The sequence below is a fragment of the Bubalus kerabau genome, chromosome 15 (genome assembly GCF_029407905.1).
Source record: "Bubalus kerabau isolate K-KA32 ecotype Philippines breed swamp buffalo chromosome 15, PCC_UOA_SB_1v2, whole genome shotgun sequence".
Lineage (NCBI taxonomy): Eukaryota > Metazoa > Chordata > Mammalia > Artiodactyla > Bovidae > Bubalus > Bubalus kerabau.
In genome coordinates, this window is record NC_073638.1 from 54634508 (window position 1) to 54658553 (window position 24046).

Below are 24046 nucleotides of genomic sequence, written 5' to 3' on the forward strand. Positions count from 1 at the left end.
TTAGCTGACTTCCTCAACCTCAGATGCCCAGGGACAAGACAGGGGCTCAGAGCAGAGCCACGTGGCTGCAGGTGGCAAAATCCAGCTCACAGGCCGCTTGACACCATCTCTCCATGGCTTCGCATCAGGTTTGGGGATGGGGGCGGGGGGTGACATGTGACTGCGGATGAGAGCACAGGTCTGCAAGTCAGTAGGTCTGAGCTCTGGTCCTGGCTTCACCACTCATCACTGTGAGGCTTTGGGGAAGACACTGGGTGATTCTGAGCCTCTGTCTTCTCCTCTCTAAAATGGGGGTAATTCCTATATTGTTCACCTTAAGTAGAATCATGGGCATTAAAACATCTTTGAAAGGGAAAGGAACTGTACCCATGGGCAGGATAAATGACTGATGTTGTCTTTAATTGTAACTGTTAGGCCTTCTTCCCAGACCGTGGTGCCAAGGCTGGCAATCTGACTGCCAAGTCTTGGAAAGCCTCTGAGGTGAGAATATTCGGGTTTATAACATTGGTCACGGTGGAATGGGAAGGAGTGCGGGCTTGGAGCAAGAGACCTGGCATACAATTCCGAATCTGCTACCACCCTGCTCTGTGGCTTCAGGCAAATTACTGCTCCTCCCTCAACTCTGTGTCCTCATTGTAGAGTGTAGCTGACGACTGTCAGGACCCCTGCACTATCTGCTGGGAAAGTACTCTGAGATTTCGTGCATACCCCTTGGCTGGCTGACTGGAGTCAGTCCCCCTCACTAGGCTCAGTGCCAAAGACTTATGGGAAGGGGGCTGCCCACAAAAGCAGGAGGCGCTGTAGCTGGGGGGCTGCGGACAGCAGCAGCCCAGAGCAGGGGAGAGGTCACGATGGCAGACAAGGGCCTGGGTCAGAAGGCAGGGTGGGGGGTGGGGTGGTTACTAGCCCTGGCCCTCAAAACCACTCACTGTGAGGACTGGGGCCAGCCTCTGCCCCTTCTGCACCTCAGTTCCCAGCCCTGTAAAATGGGGATAACCAGGCCTGCCTGTAATCACTATGAGAACACGCAGAGACTGGAAACAGACTCAACAGGCAGGGTTGAGGGGTAATGCAACTTCTTATTTATTAATATATAACAACAAAAATGATAAAGCTCATATCTGCAACTGTTCAGATCTTTGTTATAAGGTCTTGGTCATTTTGTCTGGACTGGCTGTGACCTTCAGCTCCGGGGTCTGGGCTAGGAAGATGTTCCAGTGACCTGCATGGAGAAAAGAGGAAGAGTTGTGTGTGGGTGTGCAGAGTATGTATGTGTAAGGGTGTATTTGTAGTGTGTGCGTGTGCATACATGTGCACAACTGAGGCAGGGTGACTGGGGTGGGGAAAACTTGGGACAAGGAGGACCGAGTAGACTGGGTTTGAAGCCCACAGAGGGGAAGGAGATGGGGACCCCATCCTACCCCCATAATCCCAAAGGGTTCTGGCACAGGAGCCCACCTTCAGCCTGACACCTGTTGGTGACCTCCCCTCTGTGACTTCCTCTCCACCCCCCTGGGTCCAACTTCCTCAGGGTGGTGGGGAGTAAGCTGGGGGCCTCTGTAGGAACGTGGTTAGGAGGTTTCAGTGGGAGAGGTTCCAGTAGAGGGACTACGCAGGACCAGGATTTAGGGGCTCAGAGTCCCCTCTGACAGCCCTGTCTCCCTCGCCCCAAGAGCAGATCCAGCTGGCTCTGCTTCACCTTCCTGCTCCCGAGCTCTCGAGTGCCTGAGTTGGGAAATCTCTGGCCCAGACACCCACTGGATTCCTGTGCCGGGAACTGACGTCTGTGGCTGACAGCACCCCCCTCCCAGCACCAGCAGCCTGGAACTCCCCAGCTTCTAGCCCGACTCTCTTCCCAGGCCCCTGTCTTCGGCCCAGGGTCCCACCTTCGTGGGTGCCGGTGAGCAGCCGGAAGTTCTGCGCCTCTTTCTGGAAGTCTTGCTTCCTGACTTTCTTGATCTGAATTAAGTGGAAGATTCCTGAGGGCAAAGACAAGGGCATGAGCAGGAAAGGGAGGGTGTGTGGTCAGTGAAATGGGGTGACTTAGACCCAGGACAGACCTAGTCACCTCCCTTCCTTCCCCTATTCTGACCAGACACCCAATCCTGAGGACTCAGTTTCCTAAATATTTTGAATCTGTTCACCCTATCCCCCAGTGTCACCCTTCCCCTCTGGGCCCCATCGTGTCTTACCTGGGTCACTACCCTAGACTTCTGACCTTTAACCCCACCTCTCATCTGTGATCCCGGCTGCAGGCATTGGAAAACATGCCTGTTACCCTGTCACCCGCTCCTTCCATGAGCCTGCTCCTCTCACCATCATCATCCTGTGCTCATACCCCTCACCTGTCAACAATGCAGAGGGGCAAGGAGGGAAGGAGGGAGGGAGGGAGGATGGGAAGCTGCCAGGCCTGTAGGGCCTAATCAGTCTTTTTTTTTCTGGACATAGAACATATGATAAAAATCAACAGGTGATCTGCTTCAGACACCAAAGCACTACAGGTGTCAGGGTTGTAGGCACCCTTTCCACTCAAGGCTCAGTTCACCCCATCCCTTGCCTGTGCTCCAGCCCTAACCAACTCCTTGAGGTCCCCGAAGGGGTCAAGCCTTCCCATTTGCCATCCCTTCTGCCAAACTCCGTTTTCTGTTGCCACAGGTGAACCTCTCATCCTCCCAGCCTTACCTGGGAAGTCTTCCTGATTCTCCCTCCTCCCTTAAATAGTTATAATTTCCTCCTTGGGTTGCCCACACCTCTTGGCTTCTGTTTGTGATTGTTGCTATTTCTAGTATGCTATCATTGTGTCTGTTCTTGCCTCCTCCACCAGACTGGGAATGGAGAGGACTCTCTTCTTGGGTTCCCTGAACCTGGCCCATATTAGGCATGCTGAAGGAATGAATGAATGAATCCCTGGATGGATGGATAAGCAAATATATGAGTACCCTGTCTAGGCCAGGCCCTGAGGGGGAATGAGGTATTAGCTGGATCTCCTGATGTTTGTACCCCCCGGGGAGCTGGCCACAGGCACCACACATGGTGCTAGAGCCCTGAGCAGTCGGGCTATGAGGTCGCGCCAGCTGTTGCCACCAGGGGCTGTGGCCAGAAAGAACAGATGTGACAGCAAGGCCTCTGCTAGGCCAGTACCACCCTCAAGAAAACCAAGAACTGGCCTTGCTTATGGGAATGCGGGTGGGATCCCACCTAGGGGCACAGACTGCTCTGGTCCTGGGACTGAGCTCCAGGAAGCCGGGAATACCCAGCGCTGTGCTCAGGTCCCCCACCCCGGTGCCAGGGACAGAATATGGGAGAGACTTGCTCCAGAGGCCCAGGCTGCATCACAGGTATGAGACGAGGATGCGTCCTGGCGCCCCAGCCTACCACTGCACAAACCCCCAAACACAAATTGGAGAAGTGAATGGGAAGAGGGAGGTCTCCATGCTGTCACTTACAAAGCGTGATTGAAAGGTCTGGGCGCTTGGGCCTAGAAGCAAGAGCTTGTCTGAGGGTCATGGTTGTGAAGGGTGAAGGGTTATCTTTTGACCTGTGAAGGGTGTGCCAGGCCTGAGAGTGGCTGGGCTCTGTGTCCCAGGCAGAGGTGTAGTGGTGGGTGAGTTCCAAGAGACAGGACAGGCTCGGCTTACTGAAGAACCTTCTCGAGCACAGCCATTCCCAGAATGGCAAGTGAACCACCTGTCTGGAGGTGAGGTGGGGCTGAGTGCAGTCAGGGGCTCGAGACCATCAGGGAGGTTAACAGAGGGACTTCCTTCCCTAGCAGGGGAGGAATTGAGAACCCTGAGGTCCCTTCTCCTCTTGAAATGCTAGAATTGAAAAGTCCTTAACGCTAAGCCAGTTCTCTGCTCAGACTCTGGGCCTGGAGCTGGCCCCACTCTGGTGTGGTCTCAGCCCAGTTTTCAGCTCACTTTGTCTCCAGGTCAATTCTCCTCTTCCTCTCCTGACACCCAGGGCTGCTGTTTCCACTTGTCTGGGTGAGGAAACAGCAACAGTCTCCCACTGACAATCGGCCCTTGGGAGAGTTTGTTTTGACTTTCTCTGCCTGGGACAGGGAGGGAATGGGGGGTGTTGATGGGGTATTTCAGCCACCCAGGGGCTTAGAAGGTGATAGGGTGGGTAGGTTTGCTGGTGAGAGGGTGGCAGGGCCTGGCATTGTGAAATTGAGGCGTCCTCCCCACTTCTTCCTTTTCGCTGCACCCCTGGTAATGAGATTTGGCCTTGAGCTATGACTCTCCCATCTCTGCCATCCTGTGCCTTCCTCGGGTCCTTCCCTAAAAGCGTAAGGTCACCTTTGTGGAGGTGGCACTGGGGATAGTTAAGACCTGGGTTTGAATTTTTACTGTTTAAACTGTGTGATTTTGAGCAAGTCATTTTACCTCTCAGACTCAGTTTTCTTATCTGCAAAATGGGGAATTAATACAATACATACCCTTCCGGTTTCTTACGTCTGTGAACTGCTGACATTATACATAGTCCCTGCTACTCACCAGTCACAGAGCGCCGGACATACAAGCATGGGCTCTGGAGCCAGAGTTTGAGGCTGTTGCCGCAGTGTGCCCCTCTTGCCTTTTTTACATCCTGTCCAGCCCAGGCCCACCCTCCATGAAGGTTTCCCTGACCAGCTCGACTCCCAGGGAGCTCCTGCAATCCAGGAGGGCCTGAGGACAGAGGCTTGGCCTGTTACTCTCTGTGGTGCCAGAGCAGGTGGGAGGAGGCCCAGCATAAACTTGCAACCCCACCTGTCCAGGGACTGATGGACTCCCAATGCTCAGAGCAGCCATAAGGATTACTGAACCTCCCCCTCAGCCTCTGGTCAAGTCCCGCCCCTGTTCTTGCTTACACATTTCTGTGAAAGGAACTTGCTCCCTCCCTTCCACTGCAGGAAGACTTCAGGTTGAGAAGGCACTTCCTCTCATTAACAGAAACGTGCTTCTCTGCCATTCTAACCCAGCCAGTGAGGTGGGGTGAGAAGGATGCAGACATTTTTAGCACCTACTATGGGTCGGGGGTGGTACCTATGTCATTTCACTTCAGCCTCTCAAGCCCCTTCTCTCCCATTCACAGGAGAGAAATTTGAGGCCCAGAGAGGTCAAGTGATTGCCCGAGGCCACACAGCTAAGAAATGGCAGAGCCGGGATTCAAACCTAGGTCTGTCTGATTCCAAAGCCCCTGATTGTTGTTTTGACCCTTGTGGTCACTCAGAGCACAAATGCTCCCTCTGCCTGGGGCAGTCCTTCAGAGCCATGAAGCCAGCGGTCCTGTTCCCCTGAGTCTTCTCTTCTCCAGGCTGAACAGCTCCGCTTTCTTGGTCCATTCCTCCCACGACAGGGGGTAGAGTAGAGCAGGGAAAGAGCCGCATCTGACGTCACAAGACCTGGGCTCTAGCTCCTCCACTTACTGGCTGTGTGGCCTTGGGCCAGGTACTTCACCTCTCTGAGCCTCAGTTTCCTCATCTGTAAAATGGGGATAATAATACCTAACTCTCAGGATCGTTGAGGATCAAATGAAATGATGAATGTGAAAGCACTTTGTAAATTTCAAAGTGCTTCACACATTGGTTGTTATTATCATTGTCATCGTTCTTATTATCATTCCCTCTTCCGCCCCCCATCCCCTCCACCTCCCCACTGCCAGCCAACCACATCAGTAGAGAGAAGTGACCTTAGAACTAATTCCCAGTTAAAGGTTTAATTTGTTTTACTCTACCCAGGGGATTTACATTTAACAAGAAGAGCCCCAAAGCTGAACTCTCGGCAATTCCCTTCTCTTAACCTTCAGTTGGTGATAGAAGCAGCCTGCTGAACAGGGTAAGTTTCTCACAGAATGAGAAATATGTTGACTTACCGTAGAGGGATAGGATCCACCATAAAGGAAAGGCTAGATGAGACTGGCCTTGAGGATTTGAGGGAGCTGTGAGGGCCCTCCTGCCTGAAAAGATGTCTCCTCCCAGTCTGCTGAAATTCTACCAATGGACAGCTCTTTGGTTCATCGGGGTAGGCATTACTCTGTCCTGGCTCCTCACAAAGTGTAACAACCCCTTTCCCCCAGGAGAGGGAGCACTTCAAGGCTCTGGCATCTCAGAGTGGGCGCGAGTATCACACTGTCAGAGTCACTGTCTCCCTCTATCTTGGAATCTGGGACTCAGAGCTGGAAGATGACCTGAGGCAGGTCTTCTTGGGCCAGAGGCACTTAATCAATTCCCTAAGACCCCTGGGAGGGGGCGGCTGGAGCACAGGAAGGGGGACAGGCCACAGTGGGAATGGACCAGTGCTCACCTTTCACCAGCTTCCAGAGGTAGATCTCCACCTGCTCAGAGGCCTCACGCTCGAGGGCAAAGCGACGCAGGTTGTCCGGGCTTGGGGATACTGACGTGTGAACGAGAACTCGACCTGGCGCCTTCGGACACTTGGTGGCACTGATCTCACTGTGGCCCGAGTCTGCCTTGTCCTCTGGGAGAGACAAGGAGCTGTGAACGCTCTGTCTCCCCACTCCTGGTAGCCCAGGAAGAGGGACCACTGGGGCTGACATCTCCCTCAGGGTCTTTAGGGTCCTTGGGAAAGTTCTGGTGCCCCTGGGAAGACAAGGAGATTTCTGGGGAACAGAGAGGGGGCCTCTCCCCTAGTCTCCTCCCATTGATTAGCCTGTCAGAAAGCTTCTCACCCTTCAGGGCCCAGCTCACCTTCCACCTCCTCCAGGCAGCCCACCTGGAACTGCTTAGTTCACCCTATATCCTCCCACCTATAGCTGTTAACCCTTCTTGCTTATGCCTCTCACTCATGCCCTTAGTTCCATGCTGCCTTGCATTGCCTTGTAGTTGTTTCATTTGGGTATGTTTTCTCTCTAAAATAAACCCAGAGGGGGAAAGGCAGGAATCCTGTTCTTCAAGTCTTTTGAGTCACTCACATCGCCAAACACAGGCTCACAATGAATAGAAGGAAAGGTTTGGGAGAGGTTGAGGTGCTGATGGCAGTGATGATGATGGAGTGTCACACGGAGCAGGTGGTGATAACCGTGATGATGGCAACTGTAGTGGGGGGTGGGGGGGGGATGGTGGTAATGTTTGCTTCTGGATCCTGCAAATTGGATCCAGTCATAAAGCCTTGACATGTTGGAATTTCAAGGACATTCCCAGAACTTTCCATGTATCAATACTCCCTGACTGTCTTTCAGGGAATGAAGGACTAAATCCCTACACATCTCCCCACCTTCTAGACTCTTACTAATTATGAAGACCTTTGAGGTGTCCAGCTAAAAGCTATAAGCTGTCTCAATATCTTTAAGGGGAAATGGAGTAGGATCTGAGGGTAAGCCCAAGACTACGTGTGTTTGTGAAGGAGCCCAGCAACAAGCCAAAGCCATTCTCATAGAGAGTTCAAGAGAATTCCTGGGTGATTCAGTGGTTAGGACTCTGTGTTTTCACTGTTGAGGGCCTGGGTTCAACTCTTGGTTGGGGAACTAAGATCCTACAAACTGTGCAGTGCAGCAAAAAAAAAGAGAAAGAGAAATGTATTTTAAAATAAATAAAGAAAAAAAAAAGGAGTTCCCTCGCTGTCCAGTGGTTAAGACTCCACACTTCCACTGCTGTGGGCCTGGGTTTGATCCCTGGTTGGAGAACTAAGATTTTGCAGGCTGCATGCATGGCCAAATAAATAAAGAGAATTCGAGTTGAACCCTCATCCATCATGCCATCATGCTTCTCTCTCACCTTGCCCCTACTGTTTATTAATCTATAAGTGATTGTTATCCCTTATGTCTTGGTTTTGATTTGCAATTCATAAAGCACTTCCATCAACTCTATGTCTAAGGCTCAGAAAGGTGAAGTAACCTGTCTTTGGCTAGAAGAGTAAGTTAGGTAGATAAGTATGTCAGGGAGCAAACCCATGCAAACTCACATCTCCTGACAGCAAATTCTGGGGCAGGTGGAGACTTAGGATAATCATAGCCACTCAGCTATCTCATTTGTGAAATAACTGAGATGGAAGAATTAAGTAAACTCTGAAATCATAGTACAATACTGGGTGCACAGTCGGTTCTCAGCGTTTCCTTCCTGTTTCTTCCCCGTTCTTCTCCTTTCAGCTTTGTAGCCAGCCCTGTCAGAGATGTGACCAGGACAGCGCCTTCGACCCCACCTGCCTTCCTTCCAGGCTTGAGGGAACCGGCCCGCCCCTTACAACAACTCCTGCTGACAGTCACAGGCTGCTCTTCTCAATGAGATGCTCTGACGTTTTTTCCTGCACAGCCATTAATCCTACGGTCACTGTTGAAAGAACTCAGCCGGCAACTCTGGAAGCCTGACTTCTAGAAGCTTTGTTCCCCCCACCCTCTGCCCTTTCCTCCCACCCTTAGCTTTTAAAACCTTCCTGCTTATGCCTTCCACTCATGCCCTTAATCCCACACTGCCCTGTGTGGCCTTAAAACTGCTCGGCTGTGTTTTCTCTCTAAAATAGACCCATAAGGTCAAGGGAAGGAATCAAGTCTTTTGAGTGACTCATACCACCAAACACAGGCTCACAATGAACACACACAGAAGGGAAGGCTTGGGAGAGGTTGAGGTGATGTTGGCAGTAATGACGATGGTGAGTGTGATACGGGAGAGGTTTTAGAAGGACTTCTATTCCAGCTTCATTGCTCCTTTGTTGTGTGACTTAGGAAAGTCCCTTCCCTTCTCTGGGTCTCAGTTTTCCCATATGTTGATGAGGACGGAAGGAAGACAACAGTGATCAAGAATATTGTCTTTGTGGGGATTCCCTGGCAGTCCAAGTGGTTAGCCCTGGGCTCTTTCACTGCTGTGGCCTGAGTTCAATCCCAGGTCGGGAAACTAAGATCCAGCAAGCCTCATGGCATGGCCGAAAAAAAAAAAAAAAGGAGAGCATTGTCTTTGGAATAAGACAGACAGGGTTCATATCCCAACTCTGTCACTTACAGTTTTGGGACTTGGGACAAGGTATTTATCTTCTCATTCTGTAAAACGGAAATTAAGATGACCACCCTGTCCATTGTCGTGAGGATTGCATGAACTCAGGCAAAATATCTATGTGGCACATGATAAGTACTCATTCCTCTTAAAAGGAGGTTCAAAAGGGAGGGGATATATGTATACCTATGGGTGATTCATGTTGAGGTTTGACAGAAAACAACAAAATTCTGTAAAGCAATTATCCTTCAATAAAAGAATAAATTAATTTTTTTAAAAAGTCCTAAAAAATAGCCTAAGATTTTATGACTTCACCGAATCCAGGACATTACTTGATTCTGTATGTGCCTGAGAGCCTGGATCTGTAGCACTAGATGGTTCTGTAAGTCTCGTATTATGTGAGTTGGGCATTTCTCACTGCCATGTTTCCAGCATTCTGTGCATCTAAAAGCCCCTGAACCCCCTGACTCTGAGTCCATGCCCCATCTATCCATGCCCACAGGAGACGTTCTACCTGTCTGTGCCCTGGGGAGAGAGACCCAGGCCTTGCTCTAGCCAGTGCCCTCCCTGCCCCCAGGCTGTCTTTGTACCTGGACAAATCTTGCAGCACTTCCCGGCTACTTTCTCAGGGTGATGGCAGGGGTACGCAGTGGGGCAGATCACCCGCTGGCAGTCCTGGCGGCCATCCTGACAGGTGCACAGGATGCAGGGCAGGGGTCCGAAGGAGCGGAAGGCTGGGTGCCACACCTCCCCATGGGAGTATGTCTTCCCACCATGCACACAGGCTGGGCCAAGGAAGGCAGGAAGGGAGGAGGGTCAGTACCTTGGGCTTGGGACAGAGTCCAGTAATGGGTGAGGGTAGGTCCCTGAGGTGCCCCTGCTTCACCAATCTGGCCCAGCCACACTGCTTGTAGAGGCCAGGGAATAAACCAGTCCCCTGTCCCTGACATTCCCCATCTCAGCACTCAGGGCAGAGGTGGGACCGGTAAGTTCTTGTTGAAGATGAAGAGTCCTCCCTGCCTGTCATGGGCACCCATGGTGGGGTGTGGATAGGGCTGGCCTGATGGTAGGAGACCTGTGCTATCAATACCTGGCCATGCGAGCGTGGGCAGGTCCCGTGTGTTTTCACAGCCTCAGTGTCCCATCTGTCAGAGGGGGGCTGGACGGATGCCACTGTGGCTCCTCCCACTCCACCAATCAGGGTGCCATGCAGTGAGGTCTCTCTCCCCATCTGCTCCACAGTTGTCTCCTTGACCTGCTTCCGTGATCCATCCCAACCATCCTCCTGCAGCCCAGCTCTGCTTCCCCCTTCCTTCATCAAAACCTTTCCCTCAATACCTTCTTATCTTGTAATAATTGATTTACATGCTTGTCTCCCCTACTAGTCTATGAGTCCCTTGAGGAAAGGGACCATTTTCATCTCTCTCTTCTCTGCCTCTCAATTCCCAGCAAAATCATGCTCAAAAGAATATTGTTATATGGCTTGTAGTCCTAGTTCCAGAACCGGTTCTGTCTTTAACTCAATACTCTGAACCTCAGCGTCCTCATCTGTCAGATGGAAGTTTAGATCTAATGTTCTATGAGTCTACCAGCCCACGGCCAAGTTGAGACTGGGGAACCACGGGGTGGAAGTGCAGGGATGGGAAGTGGGAGCAGACAGGGGCCCCGTTTCCCACCTCAGGGTCTGCAGAGGCTCCGGTTCCCACCTTTCTTATGTTTCTCCTTCAGAACAATCTTGACCGTGGTGCTGCCTGCCTCCTTTGGTCGGAAGTGGCGAGGGATGAAGCCCAGAGAGGCGCTGGGCCCGGTGGGGGACGGGGTGCTCAGGTCTCTCTTTCTCCCGCTGTCCCCTGAACACGGATCCTGGGAATGTCTCTGCAAAGGGCAGGAAAGATGAAGATCACTGATGGGCCTCTGCCAGTGCAGAAGCAGAAAAACAGGCTGCAGTGAGAGGCCTGAGGTGGCTCTTGTGACGGCATAGGCTCTGGGCAGAAGGAAGGTCTGATAGGGTCAAAGACACTCCCAGGCAATGAATCTTTGAAGACTCTTGGAGGTCAGTGGTTTGGAAGTCCAGCCTCCACCGAGCCCTTCTTCAGCTGGCAGCGCCAGAACCTTGGGGCTGAAGAGTGAGCAGAGGGGGCTGAGGTCTTGATCTGGAAGGTGCAAGTGATCAGGGACCCCAAGAACTTAATATTCAAGAAATGGAGTGAGGATGAGCGTCAGGAAATTCTTTGTCTGAGAAGATTTAGGTGACGGGACAGGGGATGGACCTCCAAAGATCCCACCTGACTGCAGAATCCCCCAGGTGAGAGGACTGAGAGATGATGGATCTTAGGAGCCCCTTTTCTGAATCCAACACCCCAAGACCCCACACCTCCAGATCAGGTCTTGATAAGGTTGGCGATGAAAGCAAACGGTATGTGTGACGGCCGTGAAACACAGCAGGAGCTTCCTGGTCCAAAAATTGGGGATTGAGAAAGAAGCAAATGGGCTGGGGGCAGGGGTGGAATTTATCACCCCCTCACTGACACTGAGTCACATTCCTTCTTCTGCAGCTCCTTCCTGACTGTACAGTCTCTGAGACAGTCCTTCAATGTCTGTACTGAGCCCACAGGAGTTCCCAGAGTGAAAACTATGTCCCAGCCCCCAGCATGGGCCCAGGAACACAGGAGGTACCCAGGAAATATTTGTCAAGTAAAATAGAGGCAAGAAGGAATTGAAGAGCCCAACACCCCTATATGACTTACCCACATCATCCAGCAGATCAGTGAATAGCTGGAACTACTTACTGGAACTAAGTCTGGTGGGTTTCACTTAGCTGCCTCCTATGACAAGGACAGAGGCTTCCCAGGTGGCACTAGTGGTAAAGAACCTGCCTGCCAATGCAGGAGAAATAAGACATGCAGGTTCAATCCCTGGGTCAGGAGGATCCCCTGGAGGAGGGCACAGCAACTCCAGTATTCTTGCCTGGAGAATCCCAAGGACAGAGGAGCGTGGCAGGCTACAGTCCACGGGGTCGCAAAGACTTGGACACAGCTGAAGCGACAGCGCACGCGCACGCATGGCAGGGGCGGGGAGGGAGGTGGGTGGCATGGTCAAGGACCCTCTAGAGAAGACCTAGCCTGGAAAGGGGGTGAGCTGGCAGAGGAGAAGGGAGGGCTCGTTAGTTCAGACCTCTGGGGAGTCTCTGGGGAGGGAAGTCCCACTTCGACTGTCCCAGGGTCCAGGTGACCCAGGCGGAAAGCGCAGGTGGAGCTGCTCACAGGGTAGGCATGGACAGGAAGGTGAGTCAGGGTGTGAGCCCATTCTCCCAGATCTTTTCTTTCTGACCAGAGTCAGGCAGTTTAGCTCATCTGAACGCTAGACCAAGATGGAGAGGGGTCAAGACGGAGCCGGAAACGTGAGGTAACCCCAGACAGAGAACTGGAACCTTAGGAGCGGGATGGAAGGCCAGCCTAAGTCAGAGGCCACTCCCTCTGAAGACATGCTGCCCAGAGGTGGCCTGAATAAGGACAGACACAGGCTCCGGACAGGACAGTGTCAGAATTTTCCAGGAGGGAAATCAGGACGCTTGAGGCCTGCTTCTGCCCTGTGTTTTTTTTCCCCCAGACCCCTCCTTCCTCACCAGCCACTGTGGGAGCCAGAATGGAAGTCTAAAGAGGAGCCTGGAACCTGGTGGTGGCTAATGGAACCGACCCAGGGGACAAATGAGACATGAAGGCAATAGCTGGGATTGCCTGCTCCACAGTCAAGGAGATTCAGGCCCAGGAGACCAGCCCCCTCGCCCCCCTCCCCACCTGCTCCATAAAGCTGTGTGCTCACCACCCCTCGGTGTGACTGTGTGGTGTCCTCTTCAGCCGACTTCTCACTGGACCCATCTAGAAACCCAAAGGGAAGTCCAGTGAGCCTCCACCTCCTCAGCCTTCCTGGCTGGAGCCCTGAGGGCCTCCCCACCTCTAGGCTCTACCCCTCCAAAGCCTGGCACTACTCCTGCAGCCCCATACCAGTAGTTCCCTTGGCCCCATGGGTATTTATTCCTACTTCTCATTACACGTCTCCTCACCTTTGGGTTGATGAAATCCCTACAACTGAAGTGCAGACTGTATCTCCACATTGGCCTCTTGGTCACTTAAGACTGAACCCCTTGGCTAGGCCAGAGCGTGTCATTCAGTGCTCGTCTCAGATGGTGTAGGGGCTGCGAATCCCACCCCCACAGCCTGCTTAGCTGCGGTCCCCCAGCAGCCTCTCAGCCCAGCCACACCTGAAGTCACCAGGCTTACACTATACACTCCCTTGCTGCCCTTAGCCTCTCTGTCCATCCCACTGGAACAGCCTAGGACCCCTCCACCCCTACCTGTCTGGGCCCCAGCACTCAAAACCCTGTGAAGTCCTACAACTTCCTAGAGCCCCCCTACCGCTGCCTCACATACAGTCTGGCTGCCACTGAGCAGTCTGGATTCAAAGACCCAGAACACGGGAATCAGACTGCTTGCTAGAAATCACCAAGCGCACTCGCTCAGTGCACATGCAGCATAGCTGAGGCCCACAGAAGGGAAGGAATCTGCAGGAATTCACTGGAAGAACCAGGACTAAACTGGTTTCTGGTCTAGTGCTCTTCCACAATGCCAACATCTGGGGAAGCATTCCATGGTGGAGTACTGCCCTCCTCAAGGTCTGCCTCCTCCAGGAAGCTTTCCTGGACTATCTCAGCCCACAGGGAACAATCTGGCCATCCATGCACTTCATTTTGCCCAAGCTACTTGCCCTGCACTCACCACTGTGTTGCCTGTCTCTGTTCCATACAGAGATGCTACCTGGATTCTGCTTGACACAGGGGCTTGGAGCCCCAGTGAACCCAGGCCTGTGCCCAGCTCTGCAATGAGGAAGGCAGGAAGAGACATGGTCTCTGCTCTACACACTCCTCTCCTGTGCCTCTTCGGATCCTCTTGGCCTCATCTGACAGCAGGCATTTTACCCCCTCATTGCAGGCACTGCAGCAGCACCCTCTTCTCATGGACTGCAGCCAGCTTCCTTCAGACTCAATCTGGCAGCAGGTGCCCTCAGGCCACGCCTCCTCCATGTCTCCGCCCCCATGTCTTATCTCCCCCTCCACCACCACTCCCTCTCCCATTCCCAGGATAGCCCAACACAGTGGGGAGTGGGAGGGAATGACCCTGCCTTGGGGTGAATCTTTGACCAGTGGGAGTTGGTGGCTGGTGGACCAATTCCTCCTCTCCCTCTGTCACCTCCAGACCTTTCTGAGGAGCAGAAGGCTACTTGGAGCAATAGGTCATGCTTGATGTCAAGTCAAGGCCAGCTCCCCAACACATTCCTGTGCTGTTTTTCCCTCCCTCCCTGCTTCACTTTCTGTCCCTTCCTTCCTGCTCCCTGGGATTATAATACAAATACTGCACATCAGTGTCTGGCACAGGCTCAGCTGTCTGAGGGGTGCAGCTAAGCCACCACCCTGAGGAAGGAAGGGGCTGGGTGACCCCTGAGGGTCCCCTGAACAGTCCATGGCTAGGTCCCTGCGGTGGGTGGGTGCACACTGCCAGATATAGGGACAGACTCACCTTTGCAGGCCTGGCAGCAGGAGGCGGGCAGCGGGAGGGGTGCGGGGCAGCCTGGTTCTGGGCAGGTCATGAGGCCGCAGTAGATCTGGCCCTCCTGACAGACAGAGCACACAGGAGATGGGAGATGACCTCTGCTGAGGACCAGCCTTGGGGCTGGGATAGCCCCCGCTCTGGTGGTCCATGGCTTGAGGTCTCCTCTGAGGTGGGCAGAGGGGAGCAGCACAGTGTCCAGGGCAAGGCCCAGGCAGCTCAGAGGAGGGCCCTGCACCTTTCCCACTCACTCCAGGCCCCAAGGTAACAGTTATCCTTCAGCTTCTGAGCCTTTTCATACCCAGGCCCTTCCTAGGCTCTCACAGCAACCTAGTGAGGTGAGATTTTCCCAACCTACAGATGGGAAGGGACTATGGAGGGGCCTGAACCCCCTGAAGTCAGAGACGCAGCCAGGCAGAATGTTTCAGGCTCTTCCTCCTGCTGTCAATGTCCTTCTCCCCTGGCCTAGAACAGGGAGCCCAGCATAGATGAGCAGGATGAGTGCATGTCTCCTTGAGCTCATCTTGCTCTTATGCAAACTCTAGGTCCCCAACTTCAGGACCCAGCCTGGAAAGGCAAGACTGCAGCAGAAAGGGCCTTCTGGGAGTCAGGAGGCCAGATGACCTTTGGTGAGTCACTTCTCTGGGCCTCAGCTTCTTCATCTGTGAATGGGGGCACTTCCATCTGGGTTGTGAAATCAAATGAGGGAACGGTTATGAAAACCCTTTTTAAACTGCAAGGCACAATGTGTCCCTGGGAGGGAGTGAGATTACTTCGAATCCTTCCCCTATTCCTTTTCCAGCAAGTCTCAGAAGTGAGGATTCTGATCCTTCAAACAAGTCCCATATAAACAGGGATGAGAAGAAAGAAGGGGAGACCCAAGTATCCAGGGGGAGGGGACAAGGGATCACAAGAATGCTCCACCTTCCCCCACCATGAGTTCTCTCTTCCCACAGCCCCCTCTTCATCCACGTGCAGCACAGTACAGGTAAAAGAGTGTGGGTTTGGAACCATGTGGCCCTGCATCTGAATTCTGAGTATGCCACTTAACTAGCTGTGTGTGTGTGTGTGTGTGTGTGTGTGTGTGATGTCTGATTTTTCGTGACACCATGGACTATAGACCACCAGGCTCCTCTGTCCATTGGATTCTCCAGGCAAGAATACTGGAGTGGGTTGCATTTCCTACTCCAGGTAATCTTCCCAACTGAGGGATCAAACCCACGTCTCTTGTGTCTCCTGCATTAGCAGGCAGATTCTTTACTGCTGTGCCACCTGGGAAGTCATGTGACCTTAGGCCAATCGTTTAATTGCTCTGAGCCTCAGTTTTCTTATCGATAAAATATGATTAGTGATAGCCTTCTCACAGGGCCATTGGGACACTGTATATAAACATAAGGCATTTCCTAGTAGGTACAGTGCCCTGGTTTACTTCAAGAGGCCCAGGCCTTGCAAAAATAACCACTGTCTAGGTCGATTTCTAAGAGGTCCCTTTTATTATAAGTTGTTTGCTCTGCAGCTCAGATACCTTGAAATTCAGACTCAGAGTGATGGGATCCTCTCACTGAAAAGATGGGAGACAGATCCGAGAGAGATGACTGTCTCTAACGGTCACGCATGGAACCGTGGCAGAGCCAGAGCTGAAACTTGGGTGTCTGACACCTAGAATGGCCCTCTTACCCTCTCGTCACTGCTGAATCAGATGACTATTTAATCAGAGAGGACCTTGGAGATCACCTTGTTAGACTCCCGGGTGTGCATGCATGTGTGCTTAGTCATGTCCAACTCTGTGCAACTCTACAGACTGTAGCCCAGAAGGCTCCTCTGTCTGTGGGATTCTCCAGGCAAGAATGCTGGAGTTGGTTGCCATGTGCTCCTCCAGACTACCTTCCTGGCCTCATGTCTCTTATGTCTCCTGTATTGGCAGGCAGTTTCTTTACCTCTAGCACCACCAGGGAAGCCTAGACCCCCTTACACACTCAGAAGAACTGAGGCTCAGAGAAGTTTGCTGGGCAGGTGGTAGGGAAATCGAGATAGCAGGGGCTTCTCCCACCCCAGTGCACAGATGCACTAAGCCTAAGGGCAAGGATGACATACTGAAGGCCACCTACAAATGTGCAGCAGGGCCACGCCTGGAACCCCCGAGGTGGAAGGGAAGACTTCCCAGCTCAAGTCCTGCTTGACTTCAGTCTCTGTCTCCTGATAACACTGCTGGTTCAGCTCTGCCTGAGCTGACCCTAGGCCCAGCTCTGACCAAAGCAGGGGGAGTTTAATTAGCTTCAGATTAAATTACATTTACTACAAATAGTCTGGCCCTGTCTCTGCACCCCAGGATTGATCACTGATCATTCATTCATTCATGCTATGTGCCAGGCCCTGAGCTGGGGGCCCTGCAGGCTACAGAAATGAGTTGAGTATATCTCCTGCCCTCAAGGAGTGCAGTCTACAGAGGACACAGAAATGGCCAGGGTCAGTGCGAGGTGACCAGGCAGCTCAGAACAGCGTGGAAGCCCTGAGCAGGAGGTTCCCACCCACAGATGTTCCCTTCCCTGGAGCCCATTCATTCTCATGCCCTTTGACCAGGAGGGACAATCCCCCGGGGCCCAAACCACTGGCCTACAGGAGAGGGGAGTCGAAGTTCTTACGGTACAGCTGCAGAGGACACACTGGTTAGGCAGATGGGAGGGGAGCAGCTCGTGAGCACTGAAGATCTCTCCGTGTTGGTACGTGGTCCCATTATGCTGGCAGGACCTTGGTGGGGCCCGGAGCCCAGAAGGGGTATGAGGTTCTGTAGGTGGGGAGGGGAAGGAGGAAGAAGAAAATGGTCTAGAGCTTTATCAGAACTAACTGGGCCACTTCTCTGAAATGTTTGTATCTTATCCCTTGTTGTCATTTAAACCAAGCTCTGGCCTCAGCCCTCCCAGCCAGATCTCATATTGATGAACCAAGAGGAACCCTGACATTCCTCTCTGACCATGTCACTCCCTCCCATGGCCTTTAAGCCCCTGAGTGTCAAGAGGTGGCTCTGATTGCAGCAATAAGGCAAGGCCAGAAGCCTCAGCTCCACTGAGTGCCACTCAGTTTAGACCTGTGCTAGTTCACTCAACATTCAGTAAGCATCCATGGAGCACTTGCTAGTGCCAGGCACTGCTCTAGGTTCTGGGGATACAGAAGTGAACAAGACAAGGTTCCGTATGGAGTTTCATCCTTGTGGAGTTCACTGGTGTGATCTGGACTGTGCCTGATCTTGGAGTAAGTGCCTTCCACTCCCTGGCCACCAGACACCCTCCCCATCACCTGCCAGTTAGCCTGTCCTCACCCTACTGGGTGGAGGGGTAGCCCTCCAGTTCAAGTGGAACCTGCTCCTTTTTTCAAGGCACCTTTCCTAAGCACCTTCTCTGCACCAGGCGCCATGCTACATGCTGGGAATGGAGTGCAAATAAGGCCCAGCCCCTCACATCAGGAAACTGATGGTCTCACTGGGTAGAGAGACAGGCCCCAAGCAGTGACACTGGTATGGTCTGGGCTAGGGCAGATGGGAGCACAGAAGTTGTGGCAGCATAAAAGAGGCACCGCTAACTCAGCCGGGAAGGGCGCTCAGGGAAGGCTTCCTGAAGGGGCCGATGGCTGAGATGAGTCTTGAGGAATATGCAGACCAGGCAGGCAAAGGGGCAAGGCTGGGAAAGAGGGAGGGAGTGAGGAGCATGGCAGGAAGAAGGGGGCTGGGCTGAGGCACAGCGGGGAGCAGTCAGGACTCCTGGGGTCAGCCTCAGCCGGGAGGAGGTGTGATGCTCCCTCACTGGGAAGGATGAAGCCTAGAGACCCCACTCCCCTAGTGAACCCAGAGCCAGGAAACCATGACCCAAGTTGGAGTCACAGTCAGATCCCTACTGGGATCCCACTTGGAAAAGAAGCCGCTCTACGCCCATACTCCACACAGGTCTCCAGTCCCCCAAGAGAGCTGCTTCCAGAGTCTGGAGCTGAGGCTACAACCTGGGACTCCCTCCCCTCATCACCTTCTCGATGTTACTAAACACGGGTCCTCCTCTTGACCTCTCCTGCCTTCCGAGTTGCCCACCCCGCTGACTGCCCCTCATTTGCCACTTGGTTATGTCGGTTTCTTCTCAGATCACCTCTTCTCTCTCCTCTCTTACCTCTGCTTCCTGGAATCCCAGTCTCAGTGGCTATTAGTAGATTCTTAAAATCATGGACATTTAGCATTGAGGCACATATTAGAACCTCTGAACCGCAGCACAGGAGGAATCTCAGAGAACATATTCAACTCCTGTGGCCATTCCCAGCCCCGGGCGGTAATCCCAGGGTCACCCTGCAGGGCCTCCCAGCCCCAGTTCACTCACCTTCACTCACACGGGGTGCATCCACTCTCTCAGGCTTTGGCCAGCCCCTGAGAGAACGAAGCCCACCTGTGCCATCAACAGGCCAAGCACGCCTGTTTTCCTTCAGCTCTTTTCCACATTCCCTCCCTCCTCCTGCCAAGCACAGCTACTCAAGGCTGAGAAGTCTGTGGCCACCCCAGCCCTCCTCGGGGATCCATGGAGGATGCGTTCCGTGAGCACCTTGGTGTCTCAACAGCTCTGGTGGCTGGAGTCTGCCCTTCTCATTCCAGGGACCTCCTCTGGCTGTGTCAGGAGTGGGTCAAGGGCCAGTGGGCAGGTGGGAGGCTGGCACAGGGGCAGACGCAAGGCCACTCACCCACACAGCGGGGACAGCACTGCTGCGGCTCAGTCACGGGCTGGGGGCAGTGGACGGGCGGACAGTGGAGGCGATAACAGCTCACGTGGGCATTCTGAAGGGGACACAGGGGTCAGTCCTGCTTCCAAAGAGCCATTGCCTCCCACTGTCCTCTTCTCAAACCCCCTCCCAACTATGGGGCGCTGCACTCCTTTTCAGCCTGCAGTGGGATAAAAGTGATAAATTCCACGTGTCCAGTCTCCCTCCCGCCTGCTCACTTGTGTGGCTCACTCATCCGTGTGCCTTCCCACCACGGAGGAGCACACCACGTGCCTGGATCTGCACAGATCTTGTGTCCCTTAGTGGTGAGGGACTAAGGAGAGAAATCCAAGTAAAAGATTTGGGTTATTTTGACACTGATTTTTTTTTTCATGTGGACCATTTAAAAAGTCTTTATTTAATTTGTTAGAACATTGTTCCTGTTTTATATTTTGGGTTTTTACCCTGAGGTATGTGGGATCTTAGCTTCCCCAGGGAGTGAACCCACACCCCCTACATTGCAAGGCAAAGTTTTAACCACTGGACTGCCGGATTAGTCCCTCAACATTGATCTTGACTGTGCTGTCTTAACTCCAAGGCTTTGTTCTTTTACCTCTGGATCTGAGCCTCGTGGCTAATGGAGGACTGTGACTCATGAAGGCAGGTGACAGGGAAGTGGAGAAGACTCAGGGCTCTGTGATCTGCTCCCTAAGTCTCTGGGAGGTGTGGGTGATCCCACACACGGCCTTGAGACTGGAACCAGAGGAAGGGCCTGAAGTTCTTAGGCTTTTTCAAATACAGCAAAGGAGAGAGAAGGGGCAGAGAAACATGCACAAGACAGTGGGAGGACATGGAGGAGCTGGGGGGAGAGGCCACCCCGGGAGGCTTTCCCGGGCAGTTTGTCAGCCTGTCTCAGGTGCCCAAACCTTCCTCCCCCTTCTGCTCTAAGAGGTGTTGCCCTGGGTTGTAACAGTACATCTGTCTCTTCTGTTCAGCAGAACAACGACCAAGCCTCATTCTGTTCATCTCTGAATTGTCAGCATGGGGCCTTGCTCCAAGAGAGTGCCTGCTGAAGTCTGGATGAGTGAATGAATGAGAATCAGCAGGGGAGGGAGAGATGGTCTCTTTCTTGGTCAACTGGAGTCAGCTTTGTTTAAACTTTGAAGTTGCCGAGTGAGATTCCAGACCCTTGGTCCACCTGAGAGCCCCCAAAACACTTCTACCAAAGCAGCTTCCTGCTCCATGGAGAACCCTGGACCAGGCCCTAGTCCTTCTGGGGTCACTGCTTCCTAAGATGGCCAGAGGTGATCACAAGGATTAATCAGTACTAAATGAGTCTTAGAATCCTAGGACTCATCCTAGAGTCCACAGAATCTGTCTGAGCTCTAAAAGTTGTCTTCTTTAGGCCTGGGACCCAGGGGTCCTGGACCCAGAGCATGAATGGAGCCCTTCAGATGAGAAACTAGGATAGAATGCAAGGAACTTTGGTACCTGAAGAGTTAGAATCCGTCTCTTGATTCCAGCCTTGAAGGTATCAAGGAATGGAGATTATGAGTAAGATGCAGCAGGAAGTAAGGTAGAAACAGGCTAGGGCGCAAAAGGTGGGGGAGGGGGCAAGGCATGAGGCCTTGCAGTCAAAGGGCACCTCTCAGGAAAATCATAGCTACCATTTATTGAATGGCTACTAGGGCCATTTATTTATTTATTTATTTATTTTTAAAGTCGTTATTCTGTTTTAATCGAAGAAAATGAGGTTCTATTTATTTATATAAAAACTGCTTATTAAGCAGCTATTTTGTATAGGTACTATTTCAGCTACTGAAGATACAGCTTTCATGGAGGAAGCATTCAAGTGGTTCTGATGATTTCAAATATGTAACTTTAAGGTGTATCGGTGAGGGGTAATGATTTTATCAAGCTTGCCCCCCAAAACAGGTTTTACAAGACAAATTTTGTGAGTATAAGGAGTACAGTTGCAAAATCATAAAAATCTAACCACTGCAGTGTAACTCATAAATTCAAACATTTTAGCATCTCTATCATAGGCTCTCTAAAATAACTGGGCCTTGAATAATTAGGGGCATTTATTGAATGGCTACTAGGGGCATTATGTTATATAGAAAAGTATTATCTCACTGCATTCTCTCAACAACCCTGCTGCTGCTGCTGCTGCTAAGTCTCTTCAGTCGTGTCTGATTCTGTGCGGCCCCATAGACGGCAGCCCACCAGGCTCCCCCGTCCCTGGGATTCTCCAGGCAAGAACACTGGAGTGGGTTGCCATTTCCTTCTCCAATGCATGAAAGTGAAAAGTGAAAGTGAAGTCTCTCAGTTGTATCAGACTCTTAGCAACCCCATGGACCGCAGCCTACCAGGCTCCTCCGTCCATGGGATTTTCCAGGCAAGAGTACTGGAGTGGGTTGCCATTGCCTTCTCGTAGGTATTATTATTATTCACAATTTCAAAATGAGGAAAGAGCATCTGAGAGGTTGCCTAAGACACACAGCAGGTGAGCTCTGTGTAGGTCTGAGCACTTTTCGTGATGCCAGAAATGCCTCAGGTGGAGGGAACAGGGCCTCATTCATTCACTCGATATTTACTTCATGGCAACTGGGTGCCATGTCCCTTCTGCACTGGGGACAGTGAGCAAGAGACAAGAGTTCTGCTCTCATGGAGCTTCCATCCTAGCGGAGAGGGAGACAGACTATAAAAAATAAACAAGTAGGAACCAGATCATGTCAGATGTTAAATTTATAACAGGAATAAAACAGGGTAACGTGATTGCGTTAACAAGGTTAGACTATTTTAGAAACGGCTGTAGAGAAAGCCTCATAAGGAGGTAACTTTATGTCGTGCACTGCGAGATGAGAAGGAACCATTCCTGGGAAGATCTGGGGGAAGAACATTCCGAGTGGAGGAGCAAGTTGGAATGAGTTTGCAGCATTGGCGCAGGTAGGAGATGAGGTTGGAGAACAAGGCAGAAATCAGATGGTTCAGATGGTGTAGATCCCACAGTAGGCAATTTGAATTTTACTTTAGGTGCAATGACAAACTATTGAAGGGTTTTAAGAGCTTCTGAATGACATGATTAATTTTATGTTCAGAAAAGATCCTTTGAGCTGCCATGCAGTGGACAGATTAGAAAGGGTACAGGAAGAGGATTTCCCTGGCAGTCCAATAGTTAAGATTTTGCCTTAAATGCCAGGGTGAGAGTCTGATCCCTAACTGGGGGTGGGGGGCGGGGGGAGCTGAGATAGCACATGCCTCACAGCCAAAAAACCAAAAAACCTAAAATAGAAGTGATATTGTAACAAATTCGATAAAGACCTTAAAAATGGTCAACACCAAAAAATATTTAAAAAAGAGAAAAGGGGTACAGGGAGACTCTAGAATGCTCACACAGCAGCCCAGGTGAGAGAGGAAAGTGGCTTAGATTAGGGGAAGTGATGATAATGGAAAGAAGGAAGGAATTCAGAGTGTATTTTGGGGATGTCAGCTGCAGCCCCTTGGGGTGAGGAAACTGTATGTGTGAACTCCAGGGAGGGAGAAATGAATTAGCTCCACTGATCACAAAACTTGGACTTGGTCAACTGGACCGCATGATATGTCTGGAATTTTCTGTTATGGTTTCCTTCTTGTTTTTTGGCTATATTTCACAAAGTTCTTTTTGAAAAGGCTGATTGGCCTCAGATGTGCTAAGAAACCAAGGGGAGGCAGGGATGGGGGGTTGTGCTCCCACTGGCATCAGGCTTGACCAGGGGCCAACATGGTAGAAGATCTGCCTTCTGCTGCGTAGGCACGGGAGGCTGGTGGCAGCAGGAAAGAAGGCTGGGTGAGAGAGGGGAGATCCGTGTCCTCATCCCAGCCCAGCCACTGATCCACTGTACAATTTGTCTTGGGAGGCCCACAGTAGGCCTCTATGCCCATGCCTGAGTACTCAGTAGTGAAGTGGTGTGGCCCCAAGTCCCTCAGATGCTGCCGATAGACCCCAATTCTATGGGGGCCTGGTTCCAGAGTCCCCCCACTCCAAAGTCAGGCTGTCCTCTGTCCCTCCATCTCCCAGACATACCTGTCACAGGAGGCCAGAGGAACCTACCTCAGAGCAAGTGCAGCGGAGGCAGTACATCAGACCCTGAGGCTCCAGGTAGGGGTGCCAGCTCTCGCCGGGGGAGTATCTCTTCCCATGGAAAAGGCAGAACATGTCTGGGCCTGGCAAACCAACCGGTGCTTTGTGAGTTCCAGGAAGCTCCAGCCTAGAGTCCCTGCTTCATCCCTCCTTCGTTCTGGCTCTAGGAAGGATGTCATTTGGACACTCAAGCAAAAGAGAATCCATAGGACATGCTCTTCTAGTCAGGGGGCCAGAATGACTGAGTTTCAATATCAGCTTGCCTGGCTGTGTGACTCTGGGCATGTCACTGGCCCTCTCCGAACTTTGACACTTCTCCCACAGAGTGGTTAGAGGGTCAAGCAGTGAACATGCTTTTTACAGATTTAAATTGTGGTAGAAATGTTAGTTATTATAATTAGATGAATCATCTGAGGCCCAGAGAGGCCAAACTATACCTCTTAGGACACACAGTAAGTCAGTCATCAAGCAAGGATGACCCCGGAGCCTCGTGACTCTCAGCGCGGTGCTCCCACTCTCACAGTCACTCTTGCTTCCCTTTCCTTTGTCCCATTTGGCTTGTTTATTTACCACATCTCTGCACCATCTTCTCTTGCTCCCTGCTGCTCACCTGTCTATGCACACACACACACACACACTCTCTGGGCCACGTGATATATCTTTCGAATA

At 52.0% G+C, this 24046-nt stretch overlaps 1 protein-coding gene across 3 annotated transcripts in view; it reads right to left on the reverse strand.

The window, feature by feature from the left end:
• Window positions 1-1059: 1059 nt before the first annotated feature.
• CHRDL2 (chordin like 2) overlaps window positions 1060-24046 on the reverse strand; it is a 34772-nt gene continuing 11785 nt past the window's right edge. Inside the window, exons 2-12 of one of the 3 annotated variants that reach the window (XM_055547687.1) lie at window positions 23348-23460; window positions 19237-19330; window positions 17169-17311; window positions 14497-14590; window positions 12746-12801; window positions 10630-10798; window positions 9514-9708; window positions 6285-6458; window positions 5408-5462; window positions 1887-1979; window positions 1060-1222 (exon numbers count right to left, since the gene is read on the reverse strand). In XM_055547687.1, the coding sequence (XP_055403662.1) occupies window positions 1132-1222; window positions 1887-1979; window positions 5408-5462; window positions 6285-6458; window positions 9514-9708; window positions 10630-10798; window positions 12746-12801; window positions 14497-14590; window positions 17169-17311; window positions 19237-19330; window positions 23348-23460 (1277 nt within the window). In that variant the 3' untranslated portion in view covers window positions 1060-1131. Of the gene's footprint in view, window positions 1223-1886; window positions 1980-2192; window positions 2340-5407; window positions 5463-6284; window positions 6459-9513; window positions 9709-10629; window positions 10799-12745; window positions 12802-14496; window positions 14591-17168; window positions 17312-19236; window positions 19331-23347; window positions 23461-24046 lie in introns of those variants that run through there. The other 2 variants (XM_055547689.1, XR_008702751.1) reach the window with 2 other exon arrangements.